Source organism: Herpailurus yagouaroundi, unplaced genomic scaffold (genome assembly GCF_014898765.1).
Source record: "Herpailurus yagouaroundi ecotype Mexico unplaced genomic scaffold, PumYag 139, whole genome shotgun sequence".
In the NCBI taxonomy this organism is placed as follows: Eukaryota; Metazoa; Chordata; class Mammalia; order Carnivora; family Felidae; genus Herpailurus; species Herpailurus yagouaroundi.
In genome coordinates, this window is record NW_024412394.1 from 39,589,193 (window position 1) to 39,607,636 (window position 18,444).

At 32.9% G+C, this 18,444-nt stretch overlaps 1 protein-coding gene across 5 annotated transcripts in view; it reads right to left on the bottom strand.

The window, feature by feature from the left end:
* Window positions 1-18,444, bottom strand: part of PHIP (PHIP subunit of CUL4-Ring ligase complex) — a 139,457-nt gene that overhangs the window by 29,844 nt on the left and 91,169 nt on the right. For all 5 annotated transcript variants that reach the window (XM_040474003.1, XM_040474000.1, XM_040473999.1 and 2 more), the window contains 9 exons: window positions 17,169-17,309; window positions 14,429-14,505; window positions 11,660-11,891; window positions 7,817-7,936; window positions 5,753-5,860; window positions 4,887-5,011; window positions 4,677-4,759; window positions 1,014-1,125; window positions 784-845 (listed from right to left, as the gene is read on the bottom strand). In XM_040474003.1, coding sequence (XP_040329937.1) covers window positions 784-845; window positions 1,014-1,125; window positions 4,677-4,759; window positions 4,887-5,011; window positions 5,753-5,860; window positions 7,817-7,936; window positions 11,660-11,891; window positions 14,429-14,505; window positions 17,169-17,309 — 1,060 coding nt within the window. The remainder of the gene's footprint in view (window positions 1-783; window positions 846-1,013; window positions 1,126-4,676; window positions 4,760-4,886; window positions 5,012-5,752; window positions 5,861-7,816; window positions 7,937-11,659; window positions 11,892-14,428; window positions 14,506-17,168; window positions 17,310-18,444) is intronic.

Below are 18,444 nucleotides of genomic sequence, written 5' to 3' on the forward strand. Positions count from 1 at the left end.
ATGATGGCATTTAATTCTCACAACAGCCCTGTATTGTATTAGTTTACCTACTTTCAAAGGCTGAAGTCCTAAAAATCTGAAGTTTTAAGTCTTTTAAAGAGCTTGCCAAGGGGTGCCTGGGTGGTTCAGTCAGTTGAGTGTCTGACTTCCGCTCAGGTCATGATCTCACGGTCCATGGGTTTGAGCCGTGTCAGGCTCTGGGCTGACAGTGCAGAGCCTGGAGCCTGCTTCAGATTCTGTGTCTCCCTCTCTTTCTGCCCGTCCCCTGCTCACGCTCTCTCTCTCTCAAAAATAAATAAATATTTAAAAAAAAAAAAAAAAAAAAAGGAACTTGCCAAGATGACACCAGACAGAAGATGGCAGAGACAGGGTATGAGTATTTGTCTCACTCAAAAGGCTGAATCTTAATATTCTTAATATTATGTTATAGTCTTAAGTGTTCCACTGGAGTTACAAAAAAAAAAAATCTTTGCTCCCAAATGCTCACCTTCTAGGAGGGAACAATAATTAGCAAAACATTTTCATATTTTGCTATAATTAACTAATTTCAATCTTCACTGTAAGATTATAAATTCCAAGTGGACAAAGATTATGTCTATCATGTTCAATGCTATGCCATCTCTACCTTCAATCCAAGGTCACAGCAGGTGTGCAATAAATAACTGCGGAATATTTTGTTTGCTCTTCGTAACAACCCTACGCAATAGCAAGTCAGCAAATCAGATTCCTTATTTAAGAAACTAATTTTGTAACACAGACACAAAAAGCCTAACATACACTTACCATTATTAGGAATAAGCTCCATATCCCAAGGACTCATCTTTTCTGTATCTCCATTGTCCCAGCTTAAAGGAAGGAAAATCCTTACATTAAAAAATCTAAATATTGTGTTGTAAGTTTTACAAAATCACATTAAGTGTTTAAAAGAAGTGTCTTTGTCACTTTATTAACAGATGGGGGAAAATATTAAAAGTAACTCAAGCTGAACTAAAATACAACAAACACTCCCTTACCAAACGTTATAGCACTGAAACAAACTATCAGGGTACTCAGGCTGAAGAGGTTCCTGGCTTTCAATTGTTCCAAACCACCAGGCATCATCTATGACTGATCTGAAACGGTCACCTGGATAAGAATAAAAGCCATCTCATTACTCTGAAATGTACTGATGCTGTACTTACTCCTTTTTACCCAAATCTAAACTGCCTGTATAATTTCAGAAAACATATAAAAAGTGACCTACACATTCCAAAATAAACAATAAATAAAATTAGTAATATTGAAGAAAAAACTTATTTAATAAACACATCAATATGACTTACCAGTTTCCAGTACCATTTCTTATATTTATTAGGGCCAGGAGAAATTCACTCTTAAGCATTTTTACCATTCTAGAATTTTAAGCTCATCATTAGGACTATGCCCAAACTTTTCATTCAAATAAAAGCACAGTTTAGATAATTTCTACCCAACAAGTATTTAGAGTCTATCTTTATTTTCTTGTTTCCTATAGGCAAGTTCCTCCAACAATCAAGACTCCAGCCTAGAAACAAAAATAAAACATCCAATCTATTTGGTCCCTTTCATGTCAATCACCCTGAAGCTGTAACACTCCTGTATATACTCACTTTCCCTTTCCTATAAAAACAAGAAACAAAAAGAAAAACAACTAATCTTTGTAAACTAGACATCATTCCTTTTGTCTCTTTCCTTACCCAACTGTACTCAGCTACTGTCATGTTTCTAAAACTACTTTCCCAATAGACCCAATAAGCTATCTTCTCAACTTCCTTCTGTGTCATATGAAAACTGTAAATCAAGTCTTCCTTTCTGCCCCTCTTTCCTCTTCCTTGGCTTTCACAGTACAGAGTGGTTTTCTCCTGGTGAGCATAGGTTAGGGTCTGAAGGACTGGAGTTCAAATAACTTATCTGTGTGACTTTGAACAAATTAGGTATTTTAGAACTCATCTGAGTAAGTTTCATTCTCAAACCCAAAAGAGCAAGCATTTGTTTATATTCTCATTTTTTACAAAAAAAAGATTTAGAAGTTTAGAGAGACATATAGCATAAAATGAACTAAAAACTAAAAAAAAAAACAAAAAAAAACAACAAAAAACTAAAAAAAAAATTAAAAGAAATTTAATGACAAACGGAAACTGGAGCCAGGAGTAAGTTAATAGAACACAAGTGCATGTTGCTGAATTATATCTAACTTTGAATGGGTATGCATTGGGACCCAAATGCAGATTCAAGCATTCTAACAGCCAATGTTAAGCAGTAAACAGGATCCACTATCAGATCAGATCTCTACTTGCTCTTCAGATGCATGTATATTAGTGACACTGAGCTTAGTGAGAAGCTACCATATAATTAATAAACAGCATTCTTGATGTCACCACAACCTTACAGTAAACATGAGTTTCAAAAAGCTATTTTTTATGATCTTACATACACTGATGACATTATGCTAAAGAAGAGGAACTGGATAATGTATGTCTAACCTCAACAAACAATACTACAGAGTAACAATGAAATTAAGCAAGGAATAGAGTACACCATTCAGAGAAAACTTTAAACATTTCTGAAGACATAGGTTATCAGCTCATTTCCGGAATATTCCTAAATTCTGACTGTTAATATTTGTTCTGCATTTTATTGGCAGATGCATGTCTTTAAAAAAATAAAATTTAGGGGTGGCTGGGTGGCCTAGTCAGCTGAGTGTCTGACTCTTGATTTCAGTTCAGGTCATGATCCCAGGGTCATGGGATCAAGCCCTGTGTTGGGCTCCATGCTGAGCATGCAGCCTGCTTAAGATTCTTCTCTCTCACCCTGTGCCCCTCTCCCCTACTCATGCTCTCTAAAACAAAAAAAATATATATAAAATAAAATTTATCAGTAACACATTCAAATAGTTTAAACAACCAAGTGTACCAAAGGCTTATAACCAAAACTAAGAAAAACCTCTAATTCTTGCAAAGATTTCTTCTTGAATTTATTTAGACTTCTAAATGAGTATACAGCTATGGCTTCACTCATTAATTTTAGACATTAAGTACTGACCTCTCCATTAATTGTATAAACAATTTATGTGTATTTTATTTAATCTATTTTGTTTCTATCAGCACTATGTTTGCTACAAAGCCAAACATACAATTCCCTTCTTCTATAGTTTTGTATAATAACTGCTTCACTGTCTGTGGTTGGTTTTCTCTGTATTTATAAAGTCTTCCCACATTCTCTAAAGGCTTAAATTATAAAACATTCCTCAACTTAATTTCCAACAAAGTCAAACACATTAGATAATTCATCTGTTCCATTTTCTTTTTTTCCTAAAGACTGCTCTTAGAGGACAACATCTTCTGAATTATCATTTTATAGATCTTGCTAGACAGATGCTATCCTGAGACTTCTATGGACTATTACTGGGAATTCATTTTGGCTCTTTCTTGTTCTGGATTTTCTGTTTCCTGGTGGAGGGGAGGGGATTCCAGGTCTTTCTCTTCCTTGGTTCATTTCCTTATATGATGGAACATACCTTTCAAAGTTTCCAGAAAAATGGTGTAATAGAATTTACATGGAATGTAAATTTTTTGATAACTCCCATGTCCCTAATTTTGATAAACTGTATTTCTCTAATTTTTCTTTTTGGAGCACACATATGTAAATTTCTAAGTTTACCATGACCAAACAAGACAAATCACCATGCCAATGCCTTCCAATGGCACTGGAAGAGAGGTGGACTGGCATATCAACTGATGTGGTTTTTCAAACCAAATATGCCATATATGTACCACTCCAAAGAGTGCCCCTATTTGAAAATTAAAAAACAAAAACAAAAACAAAAAACCCAACTCTAATGAACTGCACATCCATGTGTACATAAATGAATACATCTTAAATGTCTGGAATCTTTTAAGAATTTTAAAGTTTCTTTGAGTCTTGATTACAATATTAAGTTTAAAGATTATAACATTAAACAAATAAAAGGAAAATGTCAGTTTAGCTTTGGCCCCATTCCAAATTATTAAACATTTTGAACTGGAAGACATCTTCTGCTTCAACTTTGAATTATTATATTTTTAAAAGAAAATTTAAGTCAACACATAAAACAGCTGAAGAAATAGCTATAAACAATCTAATGAGTTACCAAATCTGAGAGAGAACATGTTTAGAATTTCAGCATGAACTATATTAAAAGGAGAAAATTGAGCCCTGAACAATACAGGTTTAGACTATGTGGGTCCACTCATACATGGATTTTTTTCCCTGATATATACGGTACTGTATATGCATTTTTTCTTCCTTACTATTTCTTAATAATATTTTTTCTCTAGCTTACCCTATTTTAAGAATACAGTATATAATACATATATAAAATATGTATTAATTGTCATCAGTAAGGCTTCTGGTCAACAGTAAGCTATTGGTAGTTAACTCTTTGGGGAATTAAAAGTTATACACAGATTTTTGATTATGCAGGGGGTCAGTACTCTTAATCCTTGCATTGAAGGGTCCACTGTTAAATACCTGACACCATATCTTACTTTGCTATCAACGTTCCCACAAATGGCAAGAAGATTTCTCTGATTATCTTTTTCTAAATTATTAAAAATAGTAAATAATTTATTAGATTAAAAAAATTACGAACATGTATGGCTTCTAAATAAATTACCCACCTATGTTCCACCGCCTATATTTTGCGTCATCAAACTGTTGTCTCAAGACTAGGAAATCTATAACATCAGGCATATCATGGTATCTAATTACAAATAGAAACAAATTGATTAGGTCACATACCTAAAAATATCTAAAAGTTCAAATTTATATGAATCTTGAAAAACAATTTACAATATTAAGAAACCACTGCCTCTTTCAATAGTCCTTACTTCATGGTAAATGATCCACCAGTCAGTTTACCAGTGTCAGGATCAAGAAAAGCAAGTTTAAGGCAGCAAAGGGTAGGTAATCCTACTTCATACTTTATGCCAACTATTTTCATCAGTTCTTGTTCCTGAAAAAAGATATAAAAAATAAGAAACCATCTTCACAAAATAAACTGATAAAAATAATTAAAACATTTCTTCATTTCTGTCTTGATCTAGGTGGTGATTATCCTGTGCATGTAAAAATTTGTTGACCTGTGTACTGAAGATCTGTGCATGTTATAGTACACAAATTATATCTCAACAGAAAATTTAAAAACAGAGGGGCGCTTGGGTGGCTCAGTCAGTTGAGCATCTGACTTTGGCTCCGGTCATGATGTCACGGTTTGTGGGTTTGAACCCTACATTAGGCTCACTGTTGTCAGTGCAGGGCCTGCTTCAGATCATCTGTGCCTCCCCTGCCCCTCCCCACTCAAGCTCTCTCTCAAAAATAAACATTAAAAAATAAATAAATAAAAAATTTATAAAGGGGAAAACTTTATTGAAATAAAAGTTTTCCAATATAGTTCCAAAGACCTCTACATAATTTTGAACTCTGTCTGATAAATCTAGAAATACTCACACATACGAAGTTTACCTTAGACATTAGTACTAATTTTCTCTATAATTACATTTTGTACCCAATTTATAAACTATAGGAATATATAAATTCAATCTTGTGTCTCTCTGAAAATTAAATACCTTCTACTCTCTAGGACTGCTTCAACTAAAAAAGGTATCTTCATGGAACAGTTTCTTACAGTGAAAAGAGTACCATTCAATACAATTTTCTACATAATCTAGAACTTTTTAAATAATAAACACCATACCCGTAGTTCCATTTTATGCCACGGCTGTTTTTTGGGATTGATACTATAAATCTTATTTTTCCGGGCCATTTCAACATATGCTTCATGTCCTTGCCGGAAATAATAAACCTAAAAAGTAAATAAAGTCACAGTTTTAAAACTTGAATGTTTCCTTTAACCTAAGATGCAAGGTATCAGCTAAAATTGCAGGAGAGAATTTAATGTTCTTTGAACAGAAAGAAATTCTAGTATTTTGTTATTTTTCCCCTTATTTTCCTAAAGTTGTCCTAATGTCACTTAATCATAAACAAAGTGTTCTAAATAACATTACTTTGGTTACACATTAAGAGGATAAAATGAGCAGTTTGTTTGTTTCACTGTTTTATTTTTGGATTCAAAGTAAGTTGACCTATGTCGTATAACAAAGTAAATTGTAAGTAGGAGTCACCATCAGTTTATTATTCACTTATTTTGGTAGCAAGTGGTATGTACATATGCAGAAAACTTTAACATGAAAAATGTATTTATATAAATATATTTTATTGTTAAAAAGAGAACAAGGCATATATTTGTTCCAATTTTATGAAGGTCAAATTTGACACTTGACTACCATCTTGTAAACTGGTACTTGACATAGTAGTCTGACACCACCTATTCTTCCCACTACAAAAAAAAATAATAGAGCTTGTTAAGAAATGCTGCTTAAAATTTTAAAGATGTTACTGAGTTCTTAGTAACATTTTGGGATATCCATTATTCTACGTACTTTTGCTCCAGTTGTTTGAAATTTCATATGAAGGAATAGTGCTTGCTGAATAATGAGAACTTACCTGTTTAAGCATCAATGATCAAAAAGACAAGTTTAACATATTGAAAGAAAATTATTTAACAAGGATTTACACAGTTTCTAGTAATAGTGAATATAATTTACTGGAAATAATAAATATAATTTAACCAAGCATCTTCTTGATGCTCAAGGATCTGTTAGGACCTATCACCATTACGGGAATGTTCTGTGCACTTCATGTCTTCTTTAGTAGGGTCTCTAAATGAGTTTTTTTGGACCGCTCTTTAGAGTTACTCTTGCATTATATGTTTTCTTTTTTTTAATGTTTATTTATTTTTGAGAGATAGAGACAGAGCTTGAGTGGGGGAGGGGCAGAGAGAGAGAGAGACCGAATCCGAAGCAGGCTCCAGGCTTCAAGCTGTCAGCACAGAGCCCAGTGCGGGGGGGCTCCAACTCATAAATCACGAGATCATGACCTGGGCCGAAGTCAGACGCTTAACCGACTAAGCCACCCAGGAGCCCCTTGTTTTTTCTTTTTTCTTTTTCTTTCTTTTTTTTTTTTTTTTACTGTCCACTGTCACTTGCCACTTTCTACTGCTCATTAGTGTGGTCTGCTAAAGAAGCTCATATTATACTTCCTAATTTATTACTGCTAATCTATTGGATACCAGATGACTCTGCTTCTGAACATCTATGCATAAAATAAGAACACATGAACCCTGGAGTGGGAAATTTTGATCTAAGATCTTACATTTTCATTTCAAATTCATAAGTGCATAGTCCAAAATGATGGCCAAACACATTTTTTAAAAAATGAAATATTCCTTATTCTAAGACAATAAATATTTTAAAAGATCTAATAAATAAATTATAAACATTGTATTTAAAGGAAAACTTATAAAATAAAATTAAATAGAAATAAAATGCTGAATTGCATTTTTCCTTTAACATGCTATATATTTAAGCCTTAAGCTAAGAAAAAAAAATATTTTTAGAAAGGAAAAGAAAACTGGCAATAGAATCCTCTTGTTAAAAACAATACAAGTTTTTAAAATGTTAATAAAATTCCCATTCTCTTACAATATTTAGTTTTTGCTATTGCAATATTTAAAGTGGCAAGTAGCCTCAAAAAAGATTGGAGCTTTCCTCCTAATTAGTTTTTCCATACAAAGCTTACAAGCATCCAAAAATGAGATACTTTATGAGACTGCTACAGTTTTCTACAGTTCTGTTTCAAGAGCTATTAAAAAAAAAAAAAAGGCTTAAAGATAAGATTGTTTTTAAAAATTTTAAAGTACCTCATCTCCCATCTGTGGCACAAATGGACATCTTCGGGGAAGAGTATCTGTAATCCATGTTGAAGGTAACCATTCTTCTAATGTCAAACCATTTTCCGTGAGTTCTCCTACAGCCAATCTCTAAAAGTTAGAACATTATAAAGTAATATTATCAGAAAAGCATTCATCTCTCAATCTGCCCTTTGAAATAACTATAAACGTAGTTAAATAAAAGGAGGAAGATATCTTTGAACAAAAATATATATTCAGCTTTTAAAAACCTTATTCTGGGAAAACGGCAGCAATGGCAGTATAGTTATTCAGTCTCTCCAAATCACCACAAAAAAAGAACCAGATAAACTAAAACCTACAGACAACATTCAGAACAAAAGGAGGTGAACAACTGGTGCATCACTCTGAAAAAGACTATGAAAGCTCCTCAAAAGTTAAAAACAGAACTACCCTATGACCCAGCAATTGTATTACTGGATATTTATCCAAAGGATACAAAAATACTCAGAGGCCCATGCACCCCAATGTTTATAGCAGTATTATCAATAATAGCCAAACTATGGAAAGAGCCCAAGTGTCCACTGACTGATGAACAGATAAAGAAGATGTGGTGTATATATAAAATGGAGTATTAGCCACCAAAAAGAATGAAATCTTGCCATTTGCAACGACATGGATGGAGCGAGAATGTACTATGTTAAGTGAAATACAGAAGGACAAATACCATATGATTTCACTCATGTGGAATTTAAGAAACAAAACAGATGAACATAGGGAAGGGAAGAAAGAAAAGAAAGAGAGGGAAGCAAACCATTAGAGACTGAACTATTGAGAACAAACTGAGGGTTGCTGGAGGGGGGGTGAGTGGGGCATGGGCTCAATGGGTAACAAGTATTAAGGAGGGCATTTGTTGTGATAAGCACCCTGGGTGTTAAAATAAGTGATAAATCACTAAACCACTAAATTCTGCTCCTGAAATCATAACTATATGTTAACTAACTAGAATTTAAATAAAAACTTGAAAAAGAAAAAAAAAATTAGAGCCACAGATTTCAGTTTTATACATTGAGGTTTTGAGTTAAAGTATGTGTGAAAAAGGTTTCCTTGGACTTATTAATAAAAAGAAAAAAAAAGGTAGGAAAAGTCTGAAAATTGTTAATTCCAGCCTCAATATGGGCTATTAATTATAGCAGAAAAATATTTCTCCCTGTAAGGAAAATACCTATATTGACTGAAATAGTGAACAACACTTACATGAAACCAGGTTAAGTTGGCTATTAAATAGGAATAATATTTATAACTGTAAGACTTTGGTATGGCACAGCCAAGAATCATTACGACGATACATCTTATTCCTCAATAATTCTTGGGAAACCTAGAATTTTTAAAGTAGGTTTCTATCACTTAGTACTTAAAACCACTTAGGAAATAAAATGCACTGAATATTCCTCAAAATTTCCAGCCTCATCATTTGAATTTTTGTTCATTTTGGAGATACAGGTAATTGAGATCTTTCCTTTGTATTCATGGAAATTCTTCTAGGTTTACCTCACATCTTATTTCTGGAAGCCTTAACCTGAAACTCTAAGAAAAGATGTCCTTATTTGATTCGAGCTATCATCTTTAAAATTAGGGGGCGCCTGGGTGGCACAGTCGGTTAAGCGTCCGACTTCAGCCAGGTCACCATCTTGCGGTCTGTGAGTTCGAGCACCGCGTCAGGCTCTGGGCTGATGGCTCGGAGCCTGGAGCCTGTTTCCGATTCTGTGTCTCCCTCTCTCTCTGCCCCACCCCCGTTCATGTTCTGTCTCTCTCTGTCCCAAAAATAAATAAACGTTGAAAAAATAAAATAAAATTAATCTGGTAATTAAACATATTAGACAATGTGATATTCTATTTTTATCTTGGGGGATTAAAGCAACTTGTTAATCACACATTGTTTTCAGATAAGTACTATGTCTTACACTTCTTTTTATCCACTGTATTGCTTTATAAACTGTAAGCCTTCAATAAAAATTTATTAATCTGGTTTCCAGAGTTCCTAACAATATAATGGACATATATCAGATACATCTGAGATGACTTTACTGCATCTCTGGAGAATTCTATTAATAACCATTTTCTTTATCTGCCTTACTGGCTCTTAATTAATTTGAATACAATTAGTCATATGGAAAATGTCTTCATCTGTTCATACTTGCAGTAAATATTACTTAATGAATCTGTAACTTTCCAACTCTATGACCCTATGCGTAAGAAGGGAAATATTATTGTGTTTATTTGGAATAACAAAGAGACTAAAGAATAAGAACAATTCTATTGTTAGATCCATTGGTAGACTAATACCAAACCATGTGTACAAAAATCAAATTGAAGGGAACAGTCTATAATATCTTTACCTCATGATATTTAAAGTCTGTCCCACATAAATTCAGTGGCACACAGATCCTGTTGTAATACTTCAATAGAAATTGTGAAGTTAAAATATGCCAAACAGCAACAGTGGATCTAAATGTGGCATTGCATGAAAAAGCCCAAGGTATTAGTTTACACACAATTATCAATCAAAAGGAACCAGGTGAGTCAGGTAAACTGCACTCTTGAGACAAAAAAATTACGTTCTCACAGTGACTTAACACTGTAAACCTCAAAAGTTAATCAAAACTGTCTTGAGATAAGAAAAAAAATGTTTATTAGTCAGATAGAAGGCTAAATCAGTTTTCTTCAACCAGTCTGTGTACCACCTAAAATAATGGGTCAGCCTACATTTATCATCACTGACACATAAGAGACACACAAAAGAAAACTGAGCACATATATGTGTGATACTCTCTTTGGTAAATCATCCCCAGACAAAAGCAAAGTAAGTAATAAGAATAGTAGGCTGTGGAATCCAAATTAATAAATAATTATAAAGCTGAAACAAGAGTTCAGATGATACAGATAAACATTAAAAACAGAAGTTTTCTTAAAATTTTCAAAGCTCTCTAGAGATAAAGACAGCCTCCCTAGTATTTAATCCTATAATTAACAACTTATATTTAATTCTAAAAATGAAAGAGGTTAAAAAAAATCTCCCTTGTGTTTATTCAACCAAATATACTTTCTACTTATAGTCTTTTGGGGAATAGAAAACATCTCCCTTGTATTTCATTTACTTTAGAGCAAAAGTTAAACAGCTCTTATTTTTCTTAAAAGAATTCCATTTCCATAAGAGCTGACAGTTCTTATTTCCATAACATTTATCTCTTACGTTCTGATTTGTCTCAAATTACCCAGACTAAAGATGAAGTAATCAAGTCAATACTGCTACTGACCTAAGGATCATCTAATTATGGCTCATCTTCTCTATAAATTAATGAAAGCTTATTAATAACTGTAGTATCCTATTTTAGATTCATATTTGCCTTGTAGTCAACTATGACAAGTTCTGCCATTATTATTCCAAGTTATGTGTGCTCTATGCTTGGTTATTTTCAGCAATTAACAATCAATAAGGATGGTCAAAAAGCAAAGGAAATTAAAAGACTCATAAAACTATATGTTTTTAAACTTTTTTTATATACACAAATGAATAAATCCCAAGAGATTACCAAAAAAAAATCTGCTCATAAGATTAAATGCTCAATATTGAGAATATGGTAATTCTATAAGTAAATACTCGCACATGCTAATTTAAAACTTGAGAAAATTAAATACGTTTGGCATACTATATTTTGCTACTGTATACTTCTGAGTTTTTTCCAATACTACTTGCTGGTACGCCTCAACAGCATTTATGTTTATCAGCAGCACTTTTAAAAAGTGTGCTTTGTTTTCATAGAAAACAATTTATATTAAAAAAACCAAAAAAACCTTTTGTTTTCTTTCTTTGGGTTTCTTTTTCTTTGGTGATATTTGTCCATCTTTTTCTTCATTTACTTTTTTCCTTTCCTTTTTAATCTGTTTTTGCTTCTGTTTTTCAGATTCTTCTTCTTCATCTGAACTGCTTTCTGCTTTCTTGGTTTTATGCTTAGGAATTTTCTTTGGTGGCTGCAGATTAATTCCTGCATCTGCTGTCCAGTCAGAATAATCACTAGAGTAGTCACTAAAAGGCAAAAGGGATTAAAAAATACAAACAGAAGACATACCATAAGACTATTTTATAAATATAAAGAGATCACAATGACAGAGTAACAAATAAACTAAAAACACTTCCCTTTCAACTCATGTTCTAAACAGTTTCTTAAAATTCTGTCAGCTTAACTTAAGTATCTCAAAAACTTTAAGATAAATAAGGCTATAGCTTTAATTGAAACAATGAATTTAAGTGCCTCCTATGATTTTAACAAAAATATTAATTTCTGGGGCACCTGGGTGGCTCTGTCAGAAAAGTGTTCAACTCATGATCTCAGCTCAGGTCATGATCTCACAGTTTGTGAGTTTGAGCCCTGTGTTGGCTCCTCACTATAGGTGGGGAGTGTGCTTGCTTGGGATTCTCTCTCTCCCCCTCTCTCAAAATAAATAAATAGACTTAAAAAATTAATTTCTGAAGAGTGTTGCATTCTGGGGCAAAATACTGTGGGGAATACAAAAATAAGGAGCAATTCTAGCAACGGCAGATAGTCTTGGATGCCACAAAGATACCAACATTAAGGAGGAGGAAGCATAGGGATTACTTATTTAAGAGGAGCAGGGAACTCTTCACCATATGTATTTTGATGATAGAGCACTGGTGCCTTCATGATAGCTGGATATTAAATGGGGGTGAGGTGGGGTTTGTCCCAAGTGTTCCAGCCTATTAGGAAGGTTGTGCTTGCAACTTTTACTCAACATCTACATATACCTTAGACGTAGCTTATGCTTCAAAGAATGCCATGATTCTGAAAACTACATGCCTTAGTGTTTTATGTATCACTACTAAGCATGTTTGCCATTTCTTTTCAGTGTACCTTCAAAAGACTCAAATTTTATTGAACTGATGTTGGTGCAAAATAAAGAATGCAGTTATATTATCTTCTGTTCTAATTTTAGTACATGAGAATACTACTTGATTTTTTACAATTTTAAAACTATAAATGCCTTAAAGAAATCTAAGTTACACTATGTTAAAATCAATAGTTTTCCTATATTTAGTGATGATGTATAATCTTACTTCTCTAAAAAGATTAACATGGAAAGGACAGATTTGTCTGGAGTTTTATTCTACTACCACCACTTCTAACCCCTGTCCCCAAAATCCCTAACAGACATCTACCTATATCTCCCTAAGAATAATCATTACAGATAAGAATCAAATAATTAAGGTGCATTCTAGTATGATTTCATGACTTCATTTTAATTTGAAAACAATATTAAAGAACTTGGTTTAAAAAATATTTTCAGATTCTATACTGGATGCATGGGAATGCATCTGCAGAGCAAACATCTATCCAAGAATAAGCTGTCCTCAACTTATGAGCATTTATTTATACTAACTCCAGCCCATGGTCACTAAAAATGGCACCTGCCAAATACTCACAGCTGCTACTCTCCAGAGCACTTGGCACTTACAGAAAATCTGATGCCAGCACAGATCTGACTACAAACTGCAGAACCCATGGTCTTTACAACTGCCCCTAACTGCTGAAGCCACTACTACTTTCTCAATATATGAACTTCTATGCTGTCTCATGGTTTGAGATACTCTATTTTCCACTGCTGAGCCAAAAGAAAGTGAGTTTTTCTTTTATTGCCCTGTTTCAAATATAGAAATCTCCCAGACACAGCCACGGGTACATGCATATCATCACTTAGGAGTCAATGTTGTAGGAATAAGAAAGCCCTTGATTCTAACACTGATATAAGGAATTCTGATAACCTCCACCTCTTCGTTTCCTTGGCAATTTTAAGAGCTACTGCTGACAGGGATAAGTGTAAGGAGCTAAATATAATCAAAAGCTACTTTCTTGGTACTAAGACCTTATAAGGTCAGCAAAGATCAGCCCTATAACAATGTAGATCACCATTATAAGGAAATAAAGGAATCCTCACTTCTCATTGCTGGAAGAAATAATTATCATTCAACAAATTATACTATATGAAAATAGACAATTCTACAAGATCTCATTACTTCAATGCTTAAGTATTTCTCAAAACCAGTAATGAAACCAATTTGTAGTTCACTATTACAAATAATAGGATTCAGAAGATAAAAGATCAACTAAGAGGACAAATTAAAAGCATCATTTTGCGCATTTAGTTGCAATGACCAAAATTTTTTTCTGCTAAGATAAACATATCAGAAAGAAAATCTCCTAACTTTTGGACTACAAAAAGACCGCCAAAGAAGAACCAACTTTATTTTTTTTAAGTTAATTTATTTATTTGGGGGGGGGGGCGCAGAGAGAGAGGGAGAGAAAGGATCTTACGCAGGCTCCATACTCAGCCTGCAGCCTGACACGGGTAAGGCTCGATCTTACAACAGTGAGGTCATGACCTGAGTTAATATCAAGAGTTGGACAATTAACCAACCAAGCCACCCACGTGCCGCCAAAAATAACTTTAAACCCAAAGAAAATTTGAAATGTGTTGCTGATAAAAACGAACCTTCAGGTTTGTAAAGATTTTATATTACATGTGTAGAAATAAAATTCGATGGATTACCTAGAACTGCCATCACTGTGCCATGCTCTCTCATCCTCTTCAGACGTTCCACCACTGACAGCAACAACTTCCCCTTCCTAAGAAATATTTAATATATATTTTATTGTGTAATTTTACATTAACATTCTATGATTATGCAAAGTATCAGTCGCTCAATTCTACTCCTGATATTATTACACTATATGGTAACTAACGATTTTTTAAAAATGCAGGCTAAAATGGGGGAGGTAGCTCGAAGGAAATATACCTAACAAATATTTGCTTTATGTATCCCTGGCTAAATGGTTATGCATATGTGATTATATAGATACAGACATAATAGGAAGTAGCATATTTTAAAGCAACTTAAATGTCAAAAACTTTTTTTAATCTCATTTGTTCTATGTTCTTATTACATAACAATTAAAAAAAAATATCAGTGATATTCAATAGTACCAATCATATAGTATATTTACAACCATTAAAACCTGATTTTAATTAGCTATAAAACACAGGTCTTATATTTTTATCCAACAAAATTATTAAACATAGCCAACAAAATAATACCTATTAATAATGGATTCAGAGCAATCTCTCAGGTGATTAACATTTTGTTTGTTATTGTTTTTTAAGCCTCAATATATCTTTTAGATTGGATGTTAAATTCTATAGATAACAATGGGAATCAATTTTACTTTTTGGCCCATTTTAAAAACTTAAGGTTTTTCTACAGATGTTATGAGAAGTTTAAATTAGGAATTTATATCTTATTGTTACACTCTGATATTATTCTATACAAATAGCAGAGGATTAAAAAATACCCAAACACTGTTTCTCTTCAGTAAACATACTCTGCTCAACGTAGGATATTCCAGAGAAGCCATTTTCTTTATAAAAATTGTTTTTCAGGGTCACAAAATCTTACACAATTTCTCCCTTGCTCAAATAAAACTTTATGCTTCAGTAAAAACAACAGCTCACGTTAATTAAGCTTTTACTAGTATTTCAGAAATTATTCAAAGCATGTTGTATACATTATCCCATTTGACCTAGACAAAACATTGCTGGTGATAGGGAGCAGTTATTTAAAGAAATTAAAGTTTAAAAAGGTTAAGCAATTTACCCTAGGCAGCATAATTAATAAGCAACTAAGCTACTCCAAAGCTTAGACTCCTCTCCACAAGAATGGTTCAGTATTATCACTTGCTGGGCATATTCACAGAATTTTCCAAGATGATAATGGGATGTATTCCTTTACTAATTCAATAAAATAGCCTATTTGGGGAAGAATTTTTTCTTTGATGTCTTAATAATGAAGAATATGTATTACACAACTATTCCACAATGTTTTGAGAACTAAGCAAATATGAAAAGATCAAATCCAACAGTAAATTTAATCTCTGCTCAATATAACTGAAAAAATAAACAAATGATCCGATTATTCCCATCATTACTATACATATTACTTCTTTAAAGGGAGAGAAAAGAAATGTACTTCTATATTCTTAGTAGAAAATTAAGTACTATAGAGAAGTACAAAATATTTGAACTAAAAAAAAAAAACAGGATTCTTTCCGTTAATATATTGTACCATACACAATATTCTGTTCTCAATGTATTCCTCTAGAAATTTATTCAGTTGCTCTGAATGAATGTTAAAGTATAAGCAAATTAGTTTTGAAGACAAATGAAGGATTAGTTAACTTTTTCCTATGTAACAGATATATGTGAAAATATGTTTCTAATAAGCTGAATCATATTTAGAATATTTTATACAAAACATATTACTAAAAGAATCATACTAAATCTTTCAAAAATAAGGAAATATTTTATAAAGGCAAATAACTAGCTCACATATATTTTATGTGTATATCTAAACTGTCATGTGTCAAAATTATGTTATTAGTATATTTGGTCATTTTACTAGATTGGACATTATCATTTCGACCTGGCCATACTAGGACCTGAAGCCAATGGAGATTAACTTCTCAACTGTGGTTAGCATACTCTCACAGTTTGAGTTTTACTGCCATGTCTACAAAGTAGAATATACTCAGAGAATTCCCGTATATGTCTAACATTGCTTCATAAACATATAGTAGTCAATAGGATCATAGAGTCTTTGACCTAACTGGCGGAGGGATGATTGGGAAGGTGGAGAGGGTACGGGAAATGTTGTAAATACTTAAGATTAATTTATGATCGTAAACTGGTTGCCTTTGTTGAAAGAATATATAATTTAGTAGGGACAATGATATTTATAGAAATAATTATGCATAAGGAAAATTTAAAAGATTAAATTAAGAAAGTCATACACTAGTACAGAGCTAAAAAGCTAACCAAAATTGCCAAATGTCTCTTAATTAGTTATTATAATTACAGACTAGAGCTACATGGTATTAGTTTAAAAGGTTGGCTTTAGTGTAAAGAAAGGAACTTGGGTTTAACTCCCGCTCTACCATTTAATAATTAGGTACATAGGTAATCTAAACATCTCTGAACTTCAGACACCTCATACATAAAATAGGAATAATTCATTCATATGCATTTGTTTTGTGGATTTGGTATTATGAATATGTGTGCCATGCTTGGCACATATATAATAAGTCTTCAGTAAATGGAAGCTATCATTATCATTGTAAGACCTAGAAAACATCATCTTTGAGCTACATCTATAATACATCAATGAATACAAAGAATGAAAGTCATATTAAAAAAAAGTAAAACTGATAACAAATTTATGAATGTGCTGAGATCTTACATCTGAAGAACTAGTGCCATTTTCTATCTCTTCTGAAGGTCTAGGAGTCTCTTCCAATGCAGATCTTGTACGATAATTGTGTTGATTTGTCTGCTGCCGTTTGGATTCTCCAAGATCCAGGAAATGCTCATGAGCATGATTCTGGAAAAAAGTAAATTAAATTTTATTTACTTAAAATGTGATCAAAGAGCATGCTTTTTCCTGTAGAAGTTATATATTTTTTAATTATTAAAAAATACATTCATATTTAAGATAAGCACATAAGTGGACTATAGTTCCAGTTCAAGTATTTTAATAGTAAATCATTAATATTAAATATTTAGGTTAAATCACAGGTTTGTGAAATGCTAAAATTCACTTACTGATAAATTAGCTTAGAAAAAGTTTTTTTCTGATTAAGTGATACAGACTAAACGATTCATAATGGCAGACTAACAATTCTCCTATACCCACATTAAACCTATAGAACAGATATAAGAAAGAGGACGATGGGCTGTGAGACATATGTCATTAGGCAGAGGCAAACTGGAAACCAAAACGGTGATCACAAAACTACCCTACCACTGTGAGGCTAGGACACCAGGTGGCTGGCTATCTCTCTTTGGCTGCAGACTGAATGCAGCAGATGAGAACACAACTAACAATGATCAAAAACTGAGAAAACCCAACATGGTGACAAACCCAACAAACCTAAGAATTCACACCTTAAAAAAAAAAAAAAAGACTACTTGTGAATATAAAAGAAAAAAGAAAATAAAGATTACTTTTAAAAACAGACTGCCATGAGATTTATGCATACAATATATCATAAATGAATATATATCATACAATAAGAAAATCTTTAAAGTGATAGAAAATAACTTTGAGACTGTAACCAATTCCCCACCACCCTCCAGCCCCGGCTTTTTTTCCCCTTATTAAACTTTGTTTTAATGGGTCACAAAATTCTGTGACAGATTTCTGGCCAAGTTGTTTCCATTAAAAGTACTGATTTAAAAGCTAAATTACCTTAAAATTGCTACCCCCCGCCCCAACACAAACCAAATGATCCACAAAAGGTTCTTTCAAGAGTTTACAATGCATTACTATCATTAAACAGTTTCTTAAACTTAAAATGGCCATCGGAGGCAAACAGCTCTGAGATTACTCTTCCACTACTAATTAAGACAAGGTGGCCAGTATTAGGAATAATATTCATTTAACTTCCTGGGTGGACTTGGTGACCTTGCCAACTCCAGCAGCCTTCTTGTCCACTGCTTTGATTACACCCACAGCA